At 39.8% G+C, this 23,779-nt stretch overlaps 1 protein-coding gene and 1 long non-coding RNA gene across 2 annotated transcripts; one reads left to right on the forward strand and one right to left on the reverse strand.

The window, feature by feature from the left end:
* Positions 1-1,868: 1,868 nt before the first annotated feature.
* On the reverse strand, positions 1,869-22,382 carry sars1 (seryl-tRNA synthetase 1). Its single transcript, XM_069941798.1, has 11 exons — positions 22,175-22,382; positions 15,233-15,303; positions 14,253-14,333; positions 12,209-12,367; positions 11,127-11,270; positions 9,635-9,790; positions 8,325-8,546; positions 7,405-7,534; positions 6,191-6,348; positions 4,401-4,530; positions 1,869-2,282 (listed from the first exon to the last, which is right to left on the reverse strand). The coding sequence occupies exons 1-11, from the start codon at positions 22,308-22,310 to the stop codon at positions 2,128-2,130; spliced, it is 1,542 nt and encodes a 513-aa protein (XP_069797899.1). The 5' UTR covers positions 22,311-22,382; the 3' UTR covers positions 1,869-2,127.
* LOC138765092 (uncharacterized) lies at positions 17,050-21,383 on the forward strand. Its single transcript, XR_011358471.1, has 2 exons — positions 17,050-17,790; positions 20,273-21,383. It is a non-coding gene; the product is annotated as an uncharacterized lncRNA (long non-coding RNA).
* Positions 22,383-23,779: the final 1,397 nt, after the last annotated feature.

Here is a 23,779-nt window from a genome sequence, read left to right on the forward strand (position 1 = left end):
TAGGGGTGCAGGGCATAAAAAAGGTTGGGAACCACTGTGAGTAAAAAAAATTGTAAACATTATTTTTCTCTTATTGATGCCGCTGCTGGACCTGCTGAGTTTCTCCAACAGATTGCAGATGCTTGGAGCAAAAAAAAAATCTCTTCGGTAACAATAAGGACTCCAGGGGGTCCAGCAACATCAGTGGCAGAAAAAAAGTCACCATTTCAGTGCTTTTATTACAAGCACTGCACCCTGGTGACATTTGATTATTTATTTTTCACTTGCGCTTGTACCCAAAGTGACTGCAATTCTGAGCTACCAATGGTTTAAACTATTCTCAGAGATTCATTTTTCGGTTGCCGCCAATTTCTAACAAATACCTCGAGTCACTGGACTTCAAAGACAGAAAAGTTTAGTTTATTTGAAAAAGCTTTAGATAGATTAGCATTGTATTATTCATTGTTCTCCCCCTCCCCCACCACTAAACTTTTAATTAGTACAGAATAGAAACCCGCTCCCACCTTTTAAAACATGATTTACACCTGAAGTTTCTTGTCACCAATTATGCTCATTCACTTATCAAGTCCAAGCAACAAATTGGCAAAGTGGAGCTGAAGAAAATACAATTCAACATACCTCTCCCGCCAAAAAAAACAAGCCATGCTATGTGACCTGCTGAGTTTCTCCAGCCCTTTTGTGTATTGTTCAAGGTCTCCAGAATCTCTTGCTTAATTCTGGATATCACATTCAGGGTCAAGTGCATTACTCAATTTTTTTTTTGCCAAAGTTTGCTACTTACAAGGCAGCATCCAGGTAGTTCCACCTCAAGGGCTTGACTATTGTGAAGAACTGCACTCTAATGTATTAACAGTTAGAAATGCTGAGTTGTAGCTCATTATTGAGGGTGTTGTTTGTAGATATGAATCTTAGGAAACAGCTAATCAACTAAACTTAAAAATTGCAATTTCTTATAAACCAAAACATTCCACTTTTATTTCAATTACAGAGATTTACACTCTATTGCTCAAGGCACTTAAAGACAATTTTTGCTTTTCAAAATCTTAATGAAAACCAAAAACCATCTCAGGCACTTGGAAAACATTCACTACATTTTTGGTGAAAGGAAATTGGGATCAATATTTCAATCCACCACTTAAAATTACTTTATTTCCAGTATCCTCTGCTGCAGCCATGACTCCACCAGTTAACAGAACTTAAGCATTCCCTAATTTGCCATTCTTCATCAGCAAATACAAAGATGGCAAAAGGGTAAACTATTTGGAGCACAAACAATTCTAATTTTACTTTAAGCTCAGCAGGCATGAGAGGAGAAATTAGGCTAAAAGAGTATCAATGATTTTTTTTTCCCCCTCATGTCAAATTCCTTTCAACATCCCCCTCCCCCCCCCACAAATCAAGGAATCCCAATAGTAACATTAGAGAACATATCTGAAGACATATCTGTTGGTATTTTTAAAATTTAGACATACAGCACAGTAACAGGCCCCCACAAGCCCATGCTGCCAAATTACCCCCAACAACCCTGGTACATTTTGGACGGTGGGAGGAAACCAGAGAACTCAGTGGAAACCCACAGACATGGGGAGAACATATAACCTCATGAGAGACAGTGCCAGACTCAAACCCCAGCTACTGGCGCTGTAACAGTGTTGTGGAACCATGGCACCCTTTGTATAACTCAACACCATGTCATGTAACATACAAAACTTAAAGCTCAAAGCAGTACACACAGTATAATAACTTAAGTTTTACTGAATTTAAATTGTCTTAGTACGGCAGGAAAATGCAGGACAAGATGTAAAGCAATTTAATATTGAACTATACCGTAATTGAGTTTTTTTAAAAAGGCATACATTAAAAGCAGGTTTGTTTAACCAGTTTATTATTGGAAATGATTTAAGGGATTGGAAAATCCATTCCAAGCATGAATTGGCAGCAAATCCCCATGAAACCTGCTCCACTTGTACAACCTATACACGAGTTGCATATTTATTACTATCACATACATCGTGTGAAACTCTTCTCACTTTATTTAATATGAACCTCATTTACAAGTCATCCACATTTAATTAATTTGGACAAGAGGAACATTGATTATGTTAATCATTTAATTGAAAGGATTCATTAATTGTTGACAGACATGTTCTGTACTTTATTTTCCAAACTGGTATCAGAGAAAACAGGTTTCTTCTTGTTTCCTTCTTGCTGTTTCTTCTGTTTTTTAGAAAGTTCCTGATCAATAGGTGCAGGCTTAACAAACTTGATAAATTCTTTCAAACCTGTTTAAAAAAAACGTAGACAGTATTTATTTTTAGTAGAAAAATTGAACACCATTCATTGGCCTAATAATATATAACATATAACAATTACAGCACGGAAACAGGCCATTTGGCCCTTCTCGTCCGCACCGAACTAGTGTCTTTCCAATGTCCACTCTCGATCATGCCAACCTCATTATGACCACGACCTCTGCATTGAAGATAGGATTGGCTTCTTTCCCCCAGTCAACAGGAGCAAATGAAATTGGAACAACTGTTGACTGCGCCTTGTGAAGCACCAGCACCTTCTCATGAACTCCTTCCGACTTGGTTGGAATTGTGGTGGTGGAGGACATGGTAGAAGCAACATAATATTCAGAATATCTCTCAGAAGCATAGCACCTGTAGTTTCAAGAGCATTTTTCCTCTCAACAGCTATCAGGTTCTTGAACCTCTGTGCCACCCACAGAGCCAAAGATTTGCTTGTACAACTGACTCAGCACATTAATATTTAAATCCAATGTTTAATATTAATTGTTTATTCCCCCCCCCCCTTCTATAAACAGTATATTTTCTTTTTTCCCCTCTTCTTAAGTGTTACATGTTGTGTTTTATGTACCTGGTAAGATGCATCAAATTATATTTTCACTGCTCCTGTGCATTACAATTGAAGTTTTACAGCATGGAAGCAGGCCCTTTAGCCCATCTTGTCCATGCCAACCAAGCTAGGGGTCATATACAGACATGACAATAAACTTAATTACAGTTGTAGCTTTACTTAAGGTTGCAATTGTAAGCTACACACTGATAAGAGGTAGCATATCAATAGAGTATCTGAAATTTAATTTTTAATTTAAAACTAATTAGAAAGGTGGCAACAGTCAGGAGGAAGAGCACACCCTGATTTTGCTCCACGACAATAGAATCTAGCCAACACTCAAAGTCCCAACTGGACCCCCAGTCAAGGTTAAAGCAAGCAAATCTCCATACGCTATGACTGGTTTAATACACAAACATGCTGGGGAAATTCAGTAGGCCATACAGGATTCATAGGGAGCATAGATTAATAACCAACATTTTGGGTCTGAGTCTTTCATCAACGCATGAACAAAATGCAGACAGGCACCTGGATTAAAAAGGTGAGAAAAGGAGGAGGCAGGGGGAGGAGCACAGATGTCATATATGGATATGGGAGGGAAGGCAGAAGAAAAAAAAAAGCTGAGAAGTGAAAGGGGAGGAGTTAGCTCTGAATGGAGAAGGAAGTGGGTGGGGAACTGGAGGAAAAGACACAAATGGGGGGTGAAGAGAGAGAGAGAGAGAGAGAGAGAGAGGGAAAGGCCCTAATGCAGTGGTTCTCAACCTTTTTCTTTCCACTTATATATCTCTCTGCCATCGGAGCTTTGTGATTAGTAAGGGATTGCTTAAGGTGGGATGTGGGTGGAAAGGGAAGGATGAGAATCATAGCTCTAGACCCGATTGTTACTGAAATATTTTGTTTGATTTGTCATTGACCCATTTCCTTTGGAGTTATGAAACCATGCACATAATGAGTCAATTAGGTACGAGTAAAACAGTGGTTTTCAAACTTTTTCTAATCACAGAGCACCTATGGCATAGGGAATAATTAAAGTGGTGTGTGAGTGGAAAGAAAAAAGGTTGAAAACCACTGACCTATCGAAAAAAGTCTATGTTTGGAGAGTACCCAGATGAAACATTAGCTGTTGTTCCTCCAATTTTAAGTAGCCTAGGTTAACAGGGCATGAGGCCATGGACAGACCTGTCAGTGTGGGAATGGGGCTCAGAATTGAAATGATTGGCCACTGGGAGAACTGTCAAGAATTATGAAGTTGATTCATCTTCCATAAGATTTCAAAAACAGCAATCACAAACAGGGTTAGAATCAGGATGATCTACTGATACTGCCCTGGCAATGATGTCTGATTTGAATCTCCTCATTTCCATTCTCCATCCTATCCTCCATCTTTCAAATTATGATGAAACGGATCAAACAAATCAAAGCCTGAAGTCTCAGTTATTTGAACTAGCACTTAGCTAGATTTAGACGGTCTGTGCTTGCTTCATCTTGATCCCAAGTGAAAGAAACAGAGGCCTACTGTTCAAGTATATGCTTCTACTTACCTGGTGGCATATACTGCTGTAGATTTTCAGGTACCATCACACCATCTTCAGTCTGGTAATTCTCGAGGATTGCACAGATGACACGAGTCGTTGCACACATTGTTGCATTTAACATGTGCACAAATTCAGCCTACAGACAAGAAATGTATTAGTTCTACATTCTCCGCGCTTGTATTTGCATTCTCAATGCAAAAAATCTCCTTCAAGCAGATGCTTTCCTTTCTTCATCCTGTAATGTTCTGACTTCAAGGACAAACTCACTATGGAACAGACTCACAGTTAGGTAAGCCTCATTAGTGAACCTCAGCCAGGAAAGGGTGTTCAGTCATAGGGGGCATATCAAAGGGATACAGATCATGGGTAGCTAACACCTAGAGTAAGAACCACTGGAAAGGGATCAGGTTGAATGAAAGTCCTGGCCACATCTCCACTTCAGACTGGGGAGATTCCGCCGATTCCTGAGTCATTATCGCTTCAAGAGAAAACAACCCGTTTTCATGCTGGAATCATCCCTATCGCTCAACACAAAATTAAGTGTGAGTGATTTAGAGTTCAGGAAAAGGGTTACAAATTTTCCATTCACATATTGGCGTTCATTGCTCGTGGGGTCATTGTAAACACACCATTTACTTAATCGGCTCAAGTTCAATCTGAAAATTTCTGCCGAAATTCATTCATACCCCTATTGAAGAAAGATTCACGTTTCTGTTTAGTTTGCTGGGTGATTTCTAGTAGCTTTCAAAACATTGCATGAATTAATTTCAATTGTTTAATGTAAACAATGTGTAAATCTGAATGGTTGCTGTTCCGAAATCAAGTGGCAAGTTCCTGTGTTTGAGAAGAATTAACTCATCCAAATCAGATTGATAACTTCTTTGTTTTCACGTTACAGAGAAAAAACGGGCCACATCTAAAATAGTCAGCAAAAATGATCTGGTGATCTTGAAATGGCACCTCAATTGAACAGGAAACTAGCACCCTCTTCAGGCCACTACTGTAGATATGGGCAAATAAATGCTGAAGTCAATAATTATAGAAATAACTGATGATAAACTTTGAATGACATCAAACAGAAAAAAAAATGAAACGAAAGGCTGTGAATGACATTGGTTTTTTTTTTAAAAAATAGATTACCTGCAGTTTGAGTCATAATAAACGTGTTCCTTACCTACCTAATCAGATTGTACACCACCACAAGATTTTAATTTTCCACAGTGAAATAAAATGTATTGTAGAATATGAATTAAAAACATTAACGAGAAGTTCGAATACCGATGTGATAAATTCAATTTCTGCTACCCTGAGGGAAACTAACTTGGTTGGAGCCTTTTATAGCAAAAGGTTGATACCAAGTAGGTAGTTTTCTGGGTTTTATTCCAACCCCGATTAAAGATTTTTGTCAGCTTTTCCATGTTGTGCAGATTATCGTTTGCCAATAATAACAACAATTAGTTGTTGAATATGTTGACTATGAATAGGTACTGGATCAATGGATGCTCTTCCTTTCTTAAGCTCAACAAGACCATATCCATTCTAGCCATCCAATGTCCAAATAAAATTCCAGAGATTCAGTAAAAACCAGACACATTTTCATGCCCTGGTAAATATGCAAGATCCTTCACTGAAGCTAACTTAAGCACCAACTTGTGAAAACCTATGCAATTTCATGTTCCTTGCCAGTCCATAAAGGAATGGGCAAAGAAGCTGTACAGATTATTCATACTGAAGAATTAATGAATTTGTTTTATCACAAGTTTCTCATCTGGCCCATCTATCCCAAAAATACTTACTTTATCCATCATTTTTTTGGTCTGGCCGTATCTAATTCGTAGTCTCCGTGCTTGGTAATCAGTACAATTTGAACAGGACACTAGTTCCCGGTAGGCAGCAGAGCCAGGAAACCAGGCTTCCAAATCTAACTTTTTACTTGCAGCAAGATTGAGTGCACCTAACCGAGGAAAGAAAATAACATGAATTTCACAGTCATTTCAAGTGCAATACAAATGAGCAACTCAAAACCAGAAACACTTTAAATTATAGGACCAGGAGGTACAAAGCCACTCTGCTATCTGTACTTGCCCATCCCTTTCAAATGTTCAGCACAAAATAGATAGTATGGACTCTTCCTGGTCTATAATAAATGCATTATTACCATTTAGATTCAACTTTATAGTCATTGTGCTAAGTAAAATACAAAGCCAATAAAATAGAATTAGCATCCAATCACAAGTTTAAAAAATGGTGATACATATAAATTACTATGTGCAAATAAAACAAGCGCATTCACCAGTTATAAAGGTACTGACAGTATAACGTGAGTGAGTGCTAAAAAAGCTACAATCAAAACAAATACATGCAAGAATAAAGGAACAAAGCTCATCTAATGCAGGAGATTGGCCGAACTCAAATGGTCACACCCAAAGATAGTACAGTAAAATCCACGGAATCAGGATTCAAGCGACCGGTCAAAAAATTGCAAAACATACGAAAGTTTAAAATTGGTATCCTTAGTGGTTAGTTCGCCAATCACGCATCACACAATCTCAAGCAACCAGAAAATTCACTTATCCAGCATCTACCAATCCTCATAGGTGCCTGATACCGGGGGTTTTACTGGCCATGGGTTCTCCAACAGCTGATCATCTGAGCTATTGGTAACTTGATATAAAATTTAAAAGGTCAGGCTTTGCAAATGCATTTTCATACAATGTTTTGAACGTGATAAAATGTTCAAACAGAAATTTCCAAATAATCCTGTGAGCATATGCAGCTTCTAAATTCTAAATCATGTTATTTTGGTGAGGAGTAAAATATCTCACAACAATTAATTTCATTGATAAATTATTTTCAAATAGGTCATGGGTTTTCTGCTTCATTCTTAGTTTAAAATTACCATTGCCAATTAACAATTCATGACTGACAATTTAGAGGTGCTTTTCTTAAATTTAACAGATAAACCTTAAACTGTCTAGGACTGAAAGCATCGATATGATTAATCAGGTACCTGATACAATATTTACAATGCGGTAAGGAATGCCTAGAGACTGGTAGAACTCTTCAGCAGTTCTAATCATTTCATCAAACATATCCCACGACTTATCATCATGAGGTGAAGCAAAAACAAACTGTTCAACCTGTAAAGACAAAATACAAAGGACAACAGTCTTAACAACAAAATGAATCAATGTTCTGAAGTGAAATTTAAACTATTACTATCAGGGAAAAGTATATATACACACGTCGATATTACTTCTGTAAACAAATTTTGTTTCATGCAATCATTTGCAGTCACTTAAATATTATTTTGTCCCTTTGATCCCTCCTTTCCTGAAGCAGTGGATTTAACTATGGGTGGAACAGATAGTTCTTTGAAGTGCTGCATATGGTGGAAGCAACAAAAGTCAATGGCTGGCATTGAGGGTAATGTAACAAAGGCAATCGAAAGAAGGTCTTCACTCTCTCCTGAATTGGTCACCCACGTACTCCAAACGGATGAAAATATTCTGGCAGAGGAACCATGAATGGACTTTTTTTTCTTTTCGAAGGGTAGGACTCAATAATATTGCTGCACTAGAATGGGTGATAAAATTTGGGTTATTTGTGGATACATGACACAGTTTTGCACCATGACAAGTAATATTCTGAGCTGCTTCAGTATGTAATGGTACTGATTTACCACTTCTTTCAAAGAAAACACTCGCTCGTTTCATTCAGCACACCATGAAGTCGACTTTCTTTATTATTCACTAGACACAACATTGCATTCTTCAACTTCCCAAACACCACCAAGCTAAGCTCCTCTGACCTTCCCTTTGGCTCACTGCCACACGGCGATCCTGCCACTCTCACTCTCCTTCTCCCAATGGAGGTAAGGACGCGACCATGGCAGGTAAATTAGAATCATTTCTCGGCATTTTGATTTACCTTCTCAAACTGGTGGACGCGGAAGATGCCTCTAGTGTCTCGACCATGTGAACCAACCTCTTGACGGAAGCAGGAAGAAAATCCAGCATACTTAATAGGAAGATCCTCAGGCTTTAACCATTCATCTCTGTGAAAAGCTGCAATTGGCTGCTCAGAAGTAGCAATCAAATATTTCTCATCAATTGTGCTGTCTTCTGATTTCTCACTGCCTTTTCCAATTACCTAAAAAAATGGAAAAATCAGTTCAAGCTGTGTATTTTTAAAAAAAAAACAGCTTTACATTTAGCATTATAGACAAGTAAGACCACAAACAATCAATTGATGGTAAGGGGAAAAAAAATAATTGCTGTTTTCACAACTTGGTGGATCCAACCCTGATCTCACTGTAATAGTTTTTTAAACTGCTCTTGGAATGGTATAAAGACAAGAATATTAATTTAATGAAGGAAATTTTAGATTTTCCTGATCCTCAAAAGGATTAATTGAACTCAGGGCACTGATGGTTATCAAATTCAGTCAACCATCTGTGTTTGCTTCAGCAGAAGTTCCGCTAATTTGGTGAAAACAAAAGCAATTAGAATTCCTTCCCTTGGCCATAATCAACCACTGGAACCTATTTATCATTCATTCCTCGATTACTATAATACTCTACTAGGTCAGTGGTTCTCATCTTTCTTTTCCCCACTCACATACCACGTGAAGTAATCCCTTACTAACCACAGAGCACCTATTCACTGCTCAAGGTAGCTGTATACAACAAATTGCAGCAGTACTTGACTGTACATATGTGGATGTTTTTCACACAGCAAATCTTGTTTCACACAATTAATAGTCAGAACCCCTGGGGTATTTATCAATGTGCACATACATGTATTCTTCATCAAAGAATGGGGAAAATGAATAGAGGGAAGAATGATGGTCAGAGCCAGATGCCGAATAGAGGGAAAGAGAAACATGGGGTGAGGTGCAGGAAGATGTCAAGAGAGACAGATCCTTAGTGAGAAATGGGCATGGAAGAGGAACCAAAGATGGAGGAGGATGAGAATTGTGGGGCCTGATGTGGAGGTTGGGGAAAAGGAACAAAAATGAGAGGAGGCAGGGTGAAGGGGGAAAAGAATGGAAAGACTTCAGGAGAGAGTAGGGACATGATCCATCAAAAAAAATTAATTGTTCATACCATGGCACTGTAGAATGGAGAGTTGGGTGGGAAGGATGAGTGGGCAAGTGAACCCTAAAAAAAGCAGAAAGGGGCAGATGTAGCTGGTGGTGGCTTCTTGCTGCAGCTGGCAGAACTGTATAGTTCTGTATACCTTGTATAGTTCTTCATCAAATTGGCTAAGCTGTGCTACCTCTTGCATCACTTCTTTTCTCATAAAGAATGGTGTATACAGTGGAGTATAACCTTGGTTATACAGACAACGCAGAGCATGTTGAATCAAAGCTTGTTCAAGAAATACCAAGGGACCCTGCAAAAAAAAAAATGAATACATAGCATATATTATTATTGGGCAACCTTTGGGTGTTCTTTAATTTACATTCTTATATGTACGCATAATTTTTCTGTATCAGAATTAATTTTTTCCATTGAAGATCCATCCTAGGGAAGGAAAAGTCCACACAAAAATGTGTTTTCCCTATCCTTTAGCATGGGGACAGCCACAATCAACAAAAGTAGTCAAGTAATTAACGACATGACAAGGATCCGAGGTACAACTGATTAGCTCTCAATCATCAGCTTAAACATTCACTTCCTTTGGCAGTGCAGCATTCAGTAACTCATCAGACTTCTTCATCAGCACTCGTAAATCTAGTATCTCTAACTGCTAGAATGTCAAAGACAGAACATAGGAACACAATCACAAACAACCTAAATATCACCCTATCTTACCGATATAGTAAAACCCCATGTATGCGGCACCTATGGGCATTGGTAGATGTCAGGCGAGTGAATTTTCTGGTTGCATGAGATTGCATGTTGTGTGATTGGCAAACTAATCACTAGAGGGCATCAATTTTAAACTTACATATGTTTTTTACATATTTACCTTTGCAATTTTTTTTGCCAGTTTTTGGAATTCTCTTAGTGGGAATTTTACTGCACAGAATATTACTGCTTCTTTATGGTCAAGACAATAGCAAACCTATGACCAAATTACAAGAAACAGAAGCATGATATAATATTTTCTTCTTTCATAGTTGGGAGTGCCACTCTCAACAAAATGAAAGGAGCACCTCAACATCCAAGACAAACCATTTTATTTGATTGGTTCCCAACCCCATTAAACATTCAATCTCTCCACCAGCTTCACACTGTGATTGCCATTACTCTAATAAACCCACAATCTCTAGCACCAACCACTGACAAGGATTGTAGACTGCCAAAGTCACACAATACCCTGATTTAGAAATGTATCACCGTTCCTTTATCCAAATTGACAATGGTTCCAAATCCTGGAACCTTTTCCATAATTGCACAGTGGGGAGTTCCTTCTCCAGAAGGACTGCAACAATGGGCATTAGCAATAACCAATAAATGCTGACCTCGCCAACAGTGTCCACAGCACACAAATGTTCTAGCTGAATGACTAATCAGGAACAGCTGCAGTTTCTGTGTATGATGAAACATTTATTTTTATATGTTACCAGAGTCTCCACATGGAACATTTCCTGAGAGAAATTGAACTACCTGCTGGAGAAAACCTGCTAGAGGTAAACTGGCAGGCTGTATCATTTAGTACAGAATTGAATTGATAGGCTGTAGTTAAGGTCTTACCAAAATATTGGTCACTTCTGTAAGCTCACCTTTAAGAAGTACCCTCTGCTCCCAGCTACTACAGCTGCCTTCTCTCCTTCAAAACCATCTATCATTACCACTAAGTCAACGTGACAGTACTTCTTCATGGATGTACAATCTCCCCATAATCGCTCCACTTTATTGTCTGCATCCTGTGAAGGACATACAAAGAGAGCTAATAAATTTCTAGAATATTCTGAAATCAGATACCAACTGAGCCAGTGAAGTTCAGCAATCTTCTCTCTGTGGTCAGACAATATTCAATTTACAACTGCTAATCTTTGTAGAAATAAAGACAAAAGTTGTTAAGCAATGCAATTTGTAACAGATTCTTTATCCAAAGAAAACCATCAAATTATATAGAGATATAAATAAATGCTCGCCAACTATTTTGAACATGAACTAGAGGAAGCCATTCTGCTGTATGTCCTCAGTTTTTATTGATGCAAACAGGAAAGGGAATTTCTTTTAAGCTTCATTTTTAACTGGTACAAAGATTGTTCTATTGCCTAACACAAGACAGATAAATGTGCATTTTTCACTGCCTCTGAATATTCTAGAGATGTGTCTTGACAGATCCTATATGCAATTCTTTCCTGAAAATTTTCGAGGATAAAACAGATTAACAATGGGGTCAGGAACCCCTTGGAGAAGGTGGTTATATCTTGTACTAACAATGCCAAGCAATTAATCTTAGAGGCTCCAATTCTCACATCAAATTGTCTCACCACTCTCAATGCCCATTATTACTTCATAATACAGAAAGCAGCCCAATTACTCCCAGAATCTGATATTCTGTACATTATGCTGCTTGCTTTAGCCTTAAAAAATGACAAAGCTTCTATTTTGCAAAAATAAATAATATTTACTGGAGTAAGAAATATGTTTTCTGCACCTTTTCCCATGAACTCAAAGATTGCACAAGAAAATTGTAACCTAATTTTTTAGATGATTAATACAACTATTTTAAATATAATTTTAGGAAAAAATATTTATATTCCTGTAAACTCAGCATCAAATTTCAATGCTCAAGTGTGAGAGTGAAACACATACAAATCAAATCACAAAGCAATACAAACTCTGTTCTTACCTCATCATTGCTGATGGGTACAGAGGGATGCAGGATATTACCAATTTCTCTTAGACTGTCCAATCTCTGTGTTTCCAGTTTCAGTCGCTCTTTGTCACATTTTCCAATGGCATCATCAATGAGGACCCGTATTTTCTTGATCTGAGTTACAGTTAAACCCTGAAAATTAAAGTTGTAGCTTTATGTCATTACAAAATAAGATGCAGTCTATTGTTTCATTATCTTAAATGATGATTAAAATATATATTGTCAATCCTGTTTGCAGTGGTGTTCTGCCAAAAGGCTGTGCAAGTGAACAGGGTTAGTTAAAAAAAAGGATTCATAACATGTACTAACATAATGATTCACATATGCTTATTTGATGTAAGATTACGAAGGAAATATTTTAAACTGTAATCACTGTTGTGCTACACAAATACTTTCCATAATACCATAAGCACCAAGTTAGAAAAAAAAATGAACTCACTACAATTTAATAAAAACCTGTCATCATGTGCTTGGCGCAGGAGATTCTATTAATAACCTTGTTAATATTTCTCATTTTACCTAAATAGCATAACTTAAATAAAATTGCAGATCCAATAATGTGTGGTTACATTCTTACATTACAAATATAAATATTTTTATTCTGATTACAATCTGCAATATTGAATTACAAAAACACTGGATTCAATTACAGAGGAGACAGTTGAAAATTAAATAGCAATGCTTGTGTTCCACAGGAATGGGTGGCTCTGAATAACAATAAGGGTTTTCAGATCAACACAGAAAAACGTATTTGCTAACATTTCAGGCTGAAATGTTTTTTTTATTTTCACTTGTTGATTTTCAGCTTTTCAGATAACTAATGTTGATACAAACTAATATCTGTTCAAGTTTCTATTAATTGTGAACAGAAGAAATTTATTTATTTCCCTGTGATGGGATAAAATGCGTAAATACAAGGTTTCCAGTGTTTTTTTTTAAATCTCACATATGATTCACAGGAGATTCTATTAACCTTGGTGGGACTCAAAATATTGTGGTTCCTCTTGCAAATCCAAATGCCAAATTTTAAAAAGTTGATAATAAGGTGGGAGGGGGGGGGGGGAGTCATTATACCACCTACAGCTAATCGACAGTTACTTTCCCTATTTGTGGTGCTGTATTCATTGTCTGCAGAATAAAATATTTTAAATAGCAATAAACAAATACTCTTCTTCACACAGAAGTATGATCTTGACTGCACTTTTTCTCAGCGTCCTATAATTTCTCTTTGAAATCTTAATCCAAATCATTTTTATACTCTGAGCATAAATCTTTCCAAAAGGTAGTGGTCTGGGCCCATGACATCACAGGTAAATCCTTTCCCACCATCGAGAACATCTACAGGGAACACTGGTGTTGGAGAGCAACAAACATCAAGAATCCACACCACCCAGCCCACGCTCTGTTCCTGCTGCTTCCGTTAGGAAAGAGGTCTAGGTTCCACAAGACTCACACCACCAGGTTCAGCAACAGCTGCCACCCCTCCACCACCAGACTCCTCAACAGCAAACTCAAACAGGGACTAATTTAAGACTTCTTACTTGTGCACTTTATTGATTTTCTTTGCTCTCCCAGTATTGCAGTTTGTTTACATTTGTTATGTGTTTACAGTCATTTTGATTGTTTCCATGTTCACACTGTGTACAGTTTATTTTCTTCATTAATTACCAATTAGTGGGAATTCTGCCGTGCCCACAGGAAAAAGGCATCTCAGGGTTGTATGAGAATGTCACGTTGGTACTCTGACAATAAATCTGAAACAAGGCCCACTCTAATTTTAGCTGCCATCATATTGGGTGGAATACTAGTTAGTCCTGCTGCCTCACAGCTCTTGGGATCTGGATTCTTTATTCCTCCTTAAATTTGAATTTTAAAAGTACAGCCTGAGAATCCAGAAAATACGAATATCCAAACCAACCCAATCCCCGAGCAGTCCTGATTTTCAGACTTCTACCGTAGGAAGCAAGTATACTGCTGACGTGTTTAGTATAAATATAAATATAAGACAGTGACTTACACTTAGAATTTCAGCAGTGAGATCATCCAGATTCTGTGTATTTTGTGGAAGCACATCACTTTCACCAACAGGCTCCTTCTTCTGTGGAAAAACAGATCTGTAAATATTAATTTCATGTTTTATTTCAGTAATTTACCACAAATTTGCTTAACAATTGAGTTTTGAAATTTTAATATCAATTAATTTTCTGGTGGGTTAGGTGCAAGCAGGTTCAATTAATCAAATCAGAAAATCACCCCATGTTTTACTTGCAATAACAATTTCAGCAAATATCATTCATTGAATGCAATAGCATGCAAAGCTACAAAATATCAAAACAAAACGACGCTGCCATTGACTGGACCCCACACAAAACTGCTACCATTAATAACCACACGTTGCCTCTATTAAAGCAACCAATTTGGAATCTACCTTAAAATTTGATTGCTAATCCCACAGGACAGAACCTTATTGCCAGTTATGCGATAATTTACCAAAGGCTTTTTTTAGGAAATCAAGATCCACGATATCTGTGAAGTCAAATTAATTATTTGATGAGTATCGGCCCTGGCTCTCTGGTAGCACTCTTGCCTCGGAGTCAGAAGGTCGTGGGTTGAAGCCCAAGTCTAGAGATTTAAGCACACAATCTAGGCTGACAGTTCAATGCAGTACAAAGGAAATGTCACATTATTAGAGGTAAGAACGCCAAGAAATTAAACTAAGACTCCGCCTTTCCTTTCAAGGTGAACACACAAAAAAAACAAGTCCAAATGTTGCTGTTTGTAGGAGTTTGTTCTGTACAAATGGGCTACCATTCTTACCTATGTAAGCCATAATGAACAAACAAAAGAACTTTCCTTTATTAACTATCTATGCTTTTACTCATCAATCCATAAGATAACCTTAGATATTAGTCCGTAAAATCACCCACACAGCACCCAGTACAAAATATCATTAAGTTAGAAGAATATCTGATAATTTTATCAACAAAATTAATTTACCTTCATTTTATCACCTATTGTTTTGCTGCAAAGGTTTTTCAATTTGTTTAAATTGTCTGCACGGAACCGACCTGGTTAAAAGAAGAAAGGTTGAAATAGAAAATGTAGCATCTGTGCATTTTAATCTGAATAGCACCAAGAACAAGTACTAAGCACTGGTATAAAATACAGTAACTGCATTCCATTACTAAATCAGTTTGCAAATACCCAATTTAAATAAATCTGCTTCCTCAAATAAAAAAAAATCCCTCTAATCTTAAGGAAAATGGTTAATTTGAAAAAAAATTCCACGTTTTAATAATGGGCTCACAAACTTGATATGAAACAATTACCAGCAAATTAAAGTTAAGGGTATTTCATCATCTTCACAGAGCACAAGATTTAAATTCTTTATTAGATGTAACCACACATATATCCAAAGCAATGGAGGGGGATATAAAATTGACTTGTCATATCTGCACAAGGACACCACTGTGCATAAATTCAGAGTGAAATAAAACGTATTACAAGATCAAAATAAGACAAAAAAAAACTTAATAAAGATAGTGACAAAAATTTCTGAAAACAGAAATTAAAAATTAAGAGTGTGATATTTAAACATTCAAGTTAAATAATGTTTGTTTAATTCATTTACTCTGTCTCTCCCCCTCATAATTTTAAATACCTCTATCAAATCTCCCCTCATTCTTCTATGCTCCAGGAAATAAAGTCCTAACCTGTTAAACCTTTCCCTGAAACTCAGTTCCTGAAGTTCGGGCAATGTCTTAGTAAATCTTCTCTGTACTCTTTTTAATCTTATTGATATCTTTCCTGAAGTTATGCCAAATTTGGCTTCACCAATGTCTTATGCATAACACTTTACCATAATATCCCAAATAAGCCTACATCATACTATACACATATGGGATAGTACACAGATTTTTTTTTAAATCTAGTTCCGTTAAAAACAAAAATGAAACATTGGCTTGTTTGGGATTGCATCAGATTTTGCATGCTAATTCAGACACCCTGTGGAACTACATGGTTATTGCATCAAGGTTATCCAGTCGCAAAAATGATTTGCCAGTAACATAACAATTTCACAATAATATTCAGCATAGAGTCAAACTACAGCACCTTTGGAGTTGTTTGTTAGAGAATAAAAATACATTTATTACTTTGTTCAGACAGTGCTACTAACATGAAGCGTAAGGAGGGTGGGAGGAACTATGACATTATCATAATAAAGCAAACCCAAGCCACTGATAAATTTGTTAGCTAGTTGCAATTCAGGTTAGAGCTCGGCAATAATTCTTGATTGATTCCGCCAAAAATGGTTTGGAATTCAAAATATTATGCAAGGACTTTTCTGCAATGGCACAAAAGTGTACACAGAATGTCATCTTAAAAATTAAAAAATGTAAGTATTCAGACATTGCAGTTGGGAAAACAATACAACATGAACCTTAATCACAACTCTTTTCATCCCAAATGCTACATACTCAGCGAACATCCTGCATTATTTAGCATTGCATCAGAAGTTATGACATTGGATCCAAATGAGCCTGTTGGTAAGTCTCTTTAAAACAGAATAGTAATTTCCATATCATGGTTGCAGTAAAACCGATGTTACATCAAAGCCAGCAGGGAGAATTCAAGTTAACATTTAGATCTATTGAAGTGTTGGTGACATGAAATGTTCGCTGCTTCTCACTCCACTGTTGCAGCCTAACCTTCAGAGTATTTCCAACACTTTAAAAAAAAAACTTGTTTAACATTTTGTTTAATCTTTCATCAGAACAGGATCCCTAAATTAAAAGTAACAGGCAAGTCTGCAGACACGATTGAAGTAAAAACACAATGCTGGAGAAACTCAGAAGGTCAAACAGTACACTTGATGTTATATATAGAGAATTTAGGTTAAAATGGCTTAAGTTAAAATGTGATGATTAATCATAAAAAGGGAAGCCAGAACGGACAGGGAGCTTACTAGCAGCCAAGGACAAAAGGTTCAGCTGGATATGTTTTTTTAAACATATCTTTCCATGGTCATAGTGAGAGACATGCAGGAGACAAAAGATTGATAAGAAGGGTGAGAAACAGAATTTAGTGTATGTAGAGTTCGCAGCGTACGTAACGAACGTGATAATTAAAAATGCAGTTGTACTTAGAATGCTTTTGCAATACTAACCAATTAAAACAGTATTAATAAGTAGGGGAAGGGCAAACAATAAGGGTATAAAAATCAATGCACTGTATGTATCGGGGCTTAACTGGTGAGAAACCAGTTGAGTCCAACTCTGCAGACTTGTAAATAAAGCTTGTCGTGTCATCAGTTTTAAAGAGACTCATGTGTGAGAAGTTTTATTTCTGACAAATGGGGGCTCGTCCGGGATCTACACTCCGGCCGTGAGGGGAGGCGAGAAGAGGGACATCGGAGGCGGTGCACCCCGCTGAGTTCAGCGGCTCCTAGTCCCTTGCTCGTCGCTTCGGGCGGCTTGAGCGAGTGGTATCCGGACAAGGTGACACGACAAGACGGAGAGGAGAAGGGTGACGGTTCAATCCCCGAGAAGACACCGGTAAGTGACGACTTACGATTGTGGTGTGGGGATTGGGTAACAGGTGTAACGGGATACACCTGTTTGGATAAAAACCTAACGGAATAGATTAAGTATAGATCTTTTGTCGTGGTGTGAGGACCCTGTCGCGGGACTCTAGGATAGACCCCAGGGAAACCTCGGCGGTAACCGAAGGAGGGACAGTACCTCCGACGAAGTGCCGAGAAGAGAGGGGTCAACCCCAGGAAAACCTCAGCGGTAACCGAAGGAGGGACAGCACCTCCGACGAGGCGTCTGAGAGGAAGGGAGTAGGGTCCAGAACGAGAGGGTCCTCAGCAACAATAAACAGATCTAGGTGGGAAAATGGGAGGATCAAAATCTAAGGGCTCGTCTGAAAATTCAGGACAATTCCTGGGAGTACCCCTTGACAGCCCTTTGGGGAGAATGTTTGAAAATTGGGATAGTAAAAGATATCGGGACAAAAACAAGAAAAAGATGGTTCAATATTGTCTCCTTTGGTCGAAACAACCTATTAAAGGTTCCTCGGTCTGGTGGCCGAAATTTGGATCTGATGAGGATTGGGTTAGACAAGCATTAAACATATATGTAAATTCGAGACCAAAGGTGAATCAAGAAGAGTCAGCATATGCATTTTGTTGGGTTCCCTGGCCAGGATCCTTAACAAAATGTTTTAAATTGAGGGTAGCGGGAGAAAAGAAGTGGGAACCTCTGGACAACCTTCCCCCTCCTTATATTCCCCCGGTGCCTACTGCGCCCGAGGAAAGCTCATTACCGGAGGGGAAAGGTGATGAATCTGATTGCCCCGAAAGGGGCCAGGAAAAAAAGAATGAATTAAGGGAGTCGGACCCTAAACTTCCACCGGTAAACCGACCCTGGACAAGATCCCAGACTGGTCCAGGACCATCAAAGTTTTCAGTAAGCCTAAATCCCCTGAGGGAAGTTCCTATGGGAGGACCGGGAGGGGGAACGGGATATGTGAATGTTCCCCTAACTAGTACAGAGGTGCGGGGATTTAAGAAAGAAATGAAAAAGTTATTGGAAGATCCTATAGGACTGGCCGAACAGCTCGACCAATTCCTGGGACCAAACACATATACGTGGGAAGAGATGCAGGCAATAATGGGAACATTATTCTCACCCCAGGAGAGGCAGATGATTCGACGGGCTGCCCTCCTCATGTGGGAATATGAACAACCTGGGGACCCCAGACCCCATGAACAAAAATATCCCTTAAATGAACCCAGGTGGGACAAACGAACACCCGAGGGATTGGCAAGTATGAGACAATATAGAGAGTGGACAATTAAAGGGATACGGGAGGCTGTGCCATAGGGTCACAATTTCACCAAGGCATTTGGGAACCACCAGGGGAAAGATGAGTCCCCTACTGATTTTTTGGAGAGGGTGAGAAAGAATGTCCAACAGTATGCTGGTGTGGACCCTAGTACACCAATGGGTGAACAGCTTATTCGAATTGAATTTGTTTCCAAATCATGGCAAGACATTAGAAAGAAACTAGAAAAGGAGGAGGACTGGAGTGAAAAACCCCTAAGTGAACTGTTAAAAAAGGCACAAAAAGTATATGTGCAGAGAGAAGAAGAAGATCAAAAGAAGGCTCCCATTTTCTCTGCTAAGGAAAAAAAGGACATGGCTCAACTGGGCGCAAGCCAGCTGCCTGATGGAACATGGAAGACACCAGATGGAAGAATGGTTCTAAATAAAGAAATAACTCGCAATATTTTAAAACACCTGCATCATCAGAGCCACTGGGGCACCCAAGCCTTATGTGACACAGTGCTTCGAGAATATGTGTGTAAGGGAATCTACACCTTGGCCCAACAGGAGGTGCAGAACTGTCACCTATGCACAAAAATTAATAAAAAGGTGATGAGGACAGGGACCATGGGAGGTCAACCATTAGCCATACGCCCTTTTCAAAGTATCCAGATCGACTTCACAGAGTTACCTCAAGTCCAAAGATGGAAGTATCTATTGGTGGTAATAGATCACTTTACCCGATGGGTGGAAGCCTTCCCAACAGTAAATGCTACAGCCTCTACAGTAGCTCGCCTCCTCCTAGAGCAGATAATCCCCAGATATGATATAATGGATTCTATAGACTCAGACAGGGGTCCACATTTTTGTTCAAAAATCCAGCAATTGATTTGTAATGCATTACAGATCTCTTGGAAATTGCATACCCCTTGGCATCCACAAAGCTCAGGGAGGGTTGAACGTATGAATGGAACCCTAAAAATGCAATTGACAAAATTAATGGTGGAAACTAAAATGCCTTGGATAAAGTGTCTGCCCCTGGCTTTATTAAGAATTCGTACTGCCCCATGAAAAGATGTAGGGTTGTCCCCTTATGAAATGATGTTTGGGATTCCCTTCTGGAGTACAGTTGAGGGGTGCCCCACCTTGGGGGAAGGGGATATATTTGTTAGGAACTATTTACAGGCACTGTCACGCTCTCTTACAGATTTACGAAAGAGAGGACTATTGGCACAAACACCGCCTCTAGACTTTTCTTTACACAAAGTGGAACCACGAGACTGGATTCTCATCAAGACCTGGAAAACTGAAAAACTCCAGCCCCAGTGGGAAGGTCCATACCAAGTTCTCTTAACTACAGAGGCTGCAGCATGAACAAGAGAGAAGGGGTGGACGCACGCATCCAGATTTAAGGGACCTGTAGAGGCGCCTCAGGACCCTGATACGAACTCAGATTGGACTTGTGTTCCTGGAGAAAAACCTCTTACCTTGCGATTTCGCAGAAAGACTTGATTCACAATGTTATTGTTATGTTCTTTGATTTTTCTTAGTTTGCCTATGTCTTTATCAGGTGTGAAATGTAAGAAATGCAGAGACACAGTGGTCCTGTTTCAGGACCACATTTGGGGAAGAAAGGAGGGTAATTTTATTTCCCATACCTCAGTTCCTGAGAAATGCTGGGCAGAAAATACCACCCAACATCCATATACCCCTTGTGTGGAAAAAGAAGGAAATAATATGGGTCATTATATACAGATTCCTAATACCACTCCTTTCCCTCTTAACGGTTGGAAGGGTGACTCAGGCCCACCATGCCCTGATGGACTCTGGTTTTGCATACACACATTTTAAAGAGAGAAAGGGGTGGATTGTTATATATAGAGAATTTAGGTTAAAATGGCTCAAGTTAAAATGTGATGATTAATCATAAAAAGGGAAGCCAGAACGGACAGGGAGCTTACTAGCAGCCAAGGACAAAAGGTTCAGCTGGATATGTTTTTTTAAACATATCTTTCCATGGTCATAGTGAGAGACATGCAGGAGACAAAAGATTGATAAGAAGGGTGAGAAACAGAATTTAGTGTATGTAGAGTTCGCAGCGTACGTAACGAACGTGATAATTAAAAATGCAGTTGTACTTAGAATGCTTTTGCAATACTAACCAATTAAAACAGTATTAATAAGTAGGGGAAGGGCAAACAATAAGGGTATAAAAATCAATGCACTGTATGTATCGGGGCTTAACTGGTGAGAAACCAGTTGAGTCCAACTCTGCAGACTTGTAAATAAAGCTTGTCGTGTCATCAGTTTTAAAGAGACTCATGTGTGAGAAGTTTTATTTCTGACACTTGATGTCGCAAAGATAAACATAACCAACGTTTCAGGCTTGAGACCCTCAAGGTACCTAACCAATGTTTCAGGCTTGAGACCCTCAAGGTACCAACCAATGTTTCAGGCTTGAGACCCTCAAGGTACCTAACCAATGTTTCAGGCTTGAGACCCTCAAGGTACCTAACCAATGTTTCAGGCTTGAGACCCTCAAGGTACCCAACCAATGTTTCAGGCTTGAGACCCTCAAGGTACCTAACCAATGTTTCAGGCTTGAACCCTTCATCGAAGTAGGTCATTTCATGCCTTGATGAAGGGCTCAAGGCTGAAATGTTGGTTAGGTACCTTGAGGGTCTCAAGCCTGAAACATTGGTTATGTGTTATCATAAAGAATGACCTGCTGAGTTTCTCCAGCATTGTTTTCCCTAGATTGAAACCAGGGCAAAGACTGAAACGGAGGTAACACTCCAGGTTAATGCCTTGATGCAAAGTTAAAGGTTTACCCCCTTCAGCTGCTGCCTGACCTGATGAACATTTTTTCCCCCCCTGCTTTCAGATCCCTTTTCCAAATGCCTGTTTATTGTGCAATGAGAGCCCCACGGGACAGCATTAAGATATGGTATCTCCGCCAAGAAAGGACCCCCCCCACACACACACTTGGAGACAAAATCTTGCAGCTTGTTCCTGTGACAGGATAAAGGCGCATGCGCAGCAGCCCGGCGGCGGACCACCCAATCAGCTGCCTCCTCCCCCCCCCCCCCCCCATCCATCCAACACCCACATTTCCTCCACTCCGAGTCCACCTCCACCAGCTGATCCACCAGCGACACGTCCTTGAAGCGGTTCACTTGGTTCTGCCGGATCCTGTCGGGGTCTCCCCCCTTGTCCTGACGGAACAGGTCCAGATCGAGCACCATGGCGACAGCCTAAACCAGCCCCGGCTTCGCCCGCACCACGTCCCTCGCCCGCAGCGCCGAGCATGCGCAGAGCCCTGCCGGCGCCAAGCCGGGAAGCAACAACAAAAAAAAAATCGGCGGGCCTCCCGCCGCAGCGCCGCCACCAGGTAGCGACGCCTCAGTACAAGCGGCTTCCCACACCCGTTCAGGTGGAGTGCAATGCCCAAATATACTGGAGAAACTCTGCAGGGTCATCCAGCGCCAGTAGGGTTATGCATTTCAGAATTTGGAGCATCATAGTCCAAGATTCTGCCCACTTCATTAGAGGAAGGATGTGGAAGCTCTGTCGACTAGGAGGGTGGGGATTTGTTACGGCATGGACTAGAAGGGCCGAACTGGCCTGTTCTGTGCTGTAATTGGTTATATGGAGTTGGCAGGGGGGGGGGGGGATATTGCCCGGATTGTAAAATATGAGGGTGAGCCGCTTTCAGGTGCTCGGGCGCAGATAATGCGCCGGCTGACGCGGCTGGGGGAGTGCAGCTGGGGCGTTCAGGTGGCCGCGGAGAAGACTCTCTGTCACCTGAACGTGACATATAACCATTTACGGAGCGGAAACAGGCCATGTTGGCCTTTCGAGTCCACTCCGGGGTTCACTGATTTTGTGCGCCCTCTTCAGGCATTGGTCCCGGGAGATCTTCATTCAATAACGATGGGCGAATTCAATCCAGGTGGAATCAGATAATAGCAAAACTATGAGCCAACAGATTGGCTGTCTGTGTACCAAAAATAGTAAAGCTTGACGAAACTGGATTTATTAAGAAAAGACAAACAATGGACAATATCTCTAAGTTCATTAACTTAATCCATGCCAGCTGAAGGAGAGCTGCATCCAAGCGGACACCAGCTCCCGTGGACTGTGGCCGCAGTCCCGCTGCTGCTTTCAGATGCCACAGGGGATTCTCCGAGCCGGAGCATATATCTGCAGGAGGAGGGTTAGATGGGGGCTCCTCCTGGCCGGGTTCTCCACTTTCAGGTGGCCACCCGACAGCCGCATTGGGGTAGATTAGGCGGCTTTACAGTCAGGTGTTCTGGCCACCTGAAAGCGGCTAAGGTTTAGCAGAGCTGGGACTTTTTGGAGCGAATAAGGATGAGAGGTGACTTAATGGAGGTCTACAAGATTATGAGAGGAATGGATGGTGAGGACAGGCAGAAGTAGCAAACAACAGAGGACAGTTGTACAAAGTGAAGGGAGCAAGGTTTAGGGAAGACATCAGGGGTGAGGTTTTTTCCCCCAAAGAAAGTTGTGGGTGCCTGAAATGCATTGCCGGGGTGGTGGTGGCAGCGGCTGGAATAATCGGGGCTTTTTAGACAGGCACATGAATAAAATAAAAACAGAGAGCTATGAGGTTGGGATGGTTCTGTTTTTTTTTAAGATAAATATCTGTCTTCTGTGCTCCTGTAATGAAGTGGCTGCAAAGTTTCCTGTTTCT

The sequence above is a fragment of the Narcine bancroftii genome, chromosome 5 (genome assembly GCF_036971445.1).
Source record: "Narcine bancroftii isolate sNarBan1 chromosome 5, sNarBan1.hap1, whole genome shotgun sequence".
Taxonomy (NCBI): domain Eukaryota; kingdom Metazoa; phylum Chordata; class Chondrichthyes; order Torpediniformes; family Narcinidae; genus Narcine; species Narcine bancroftii.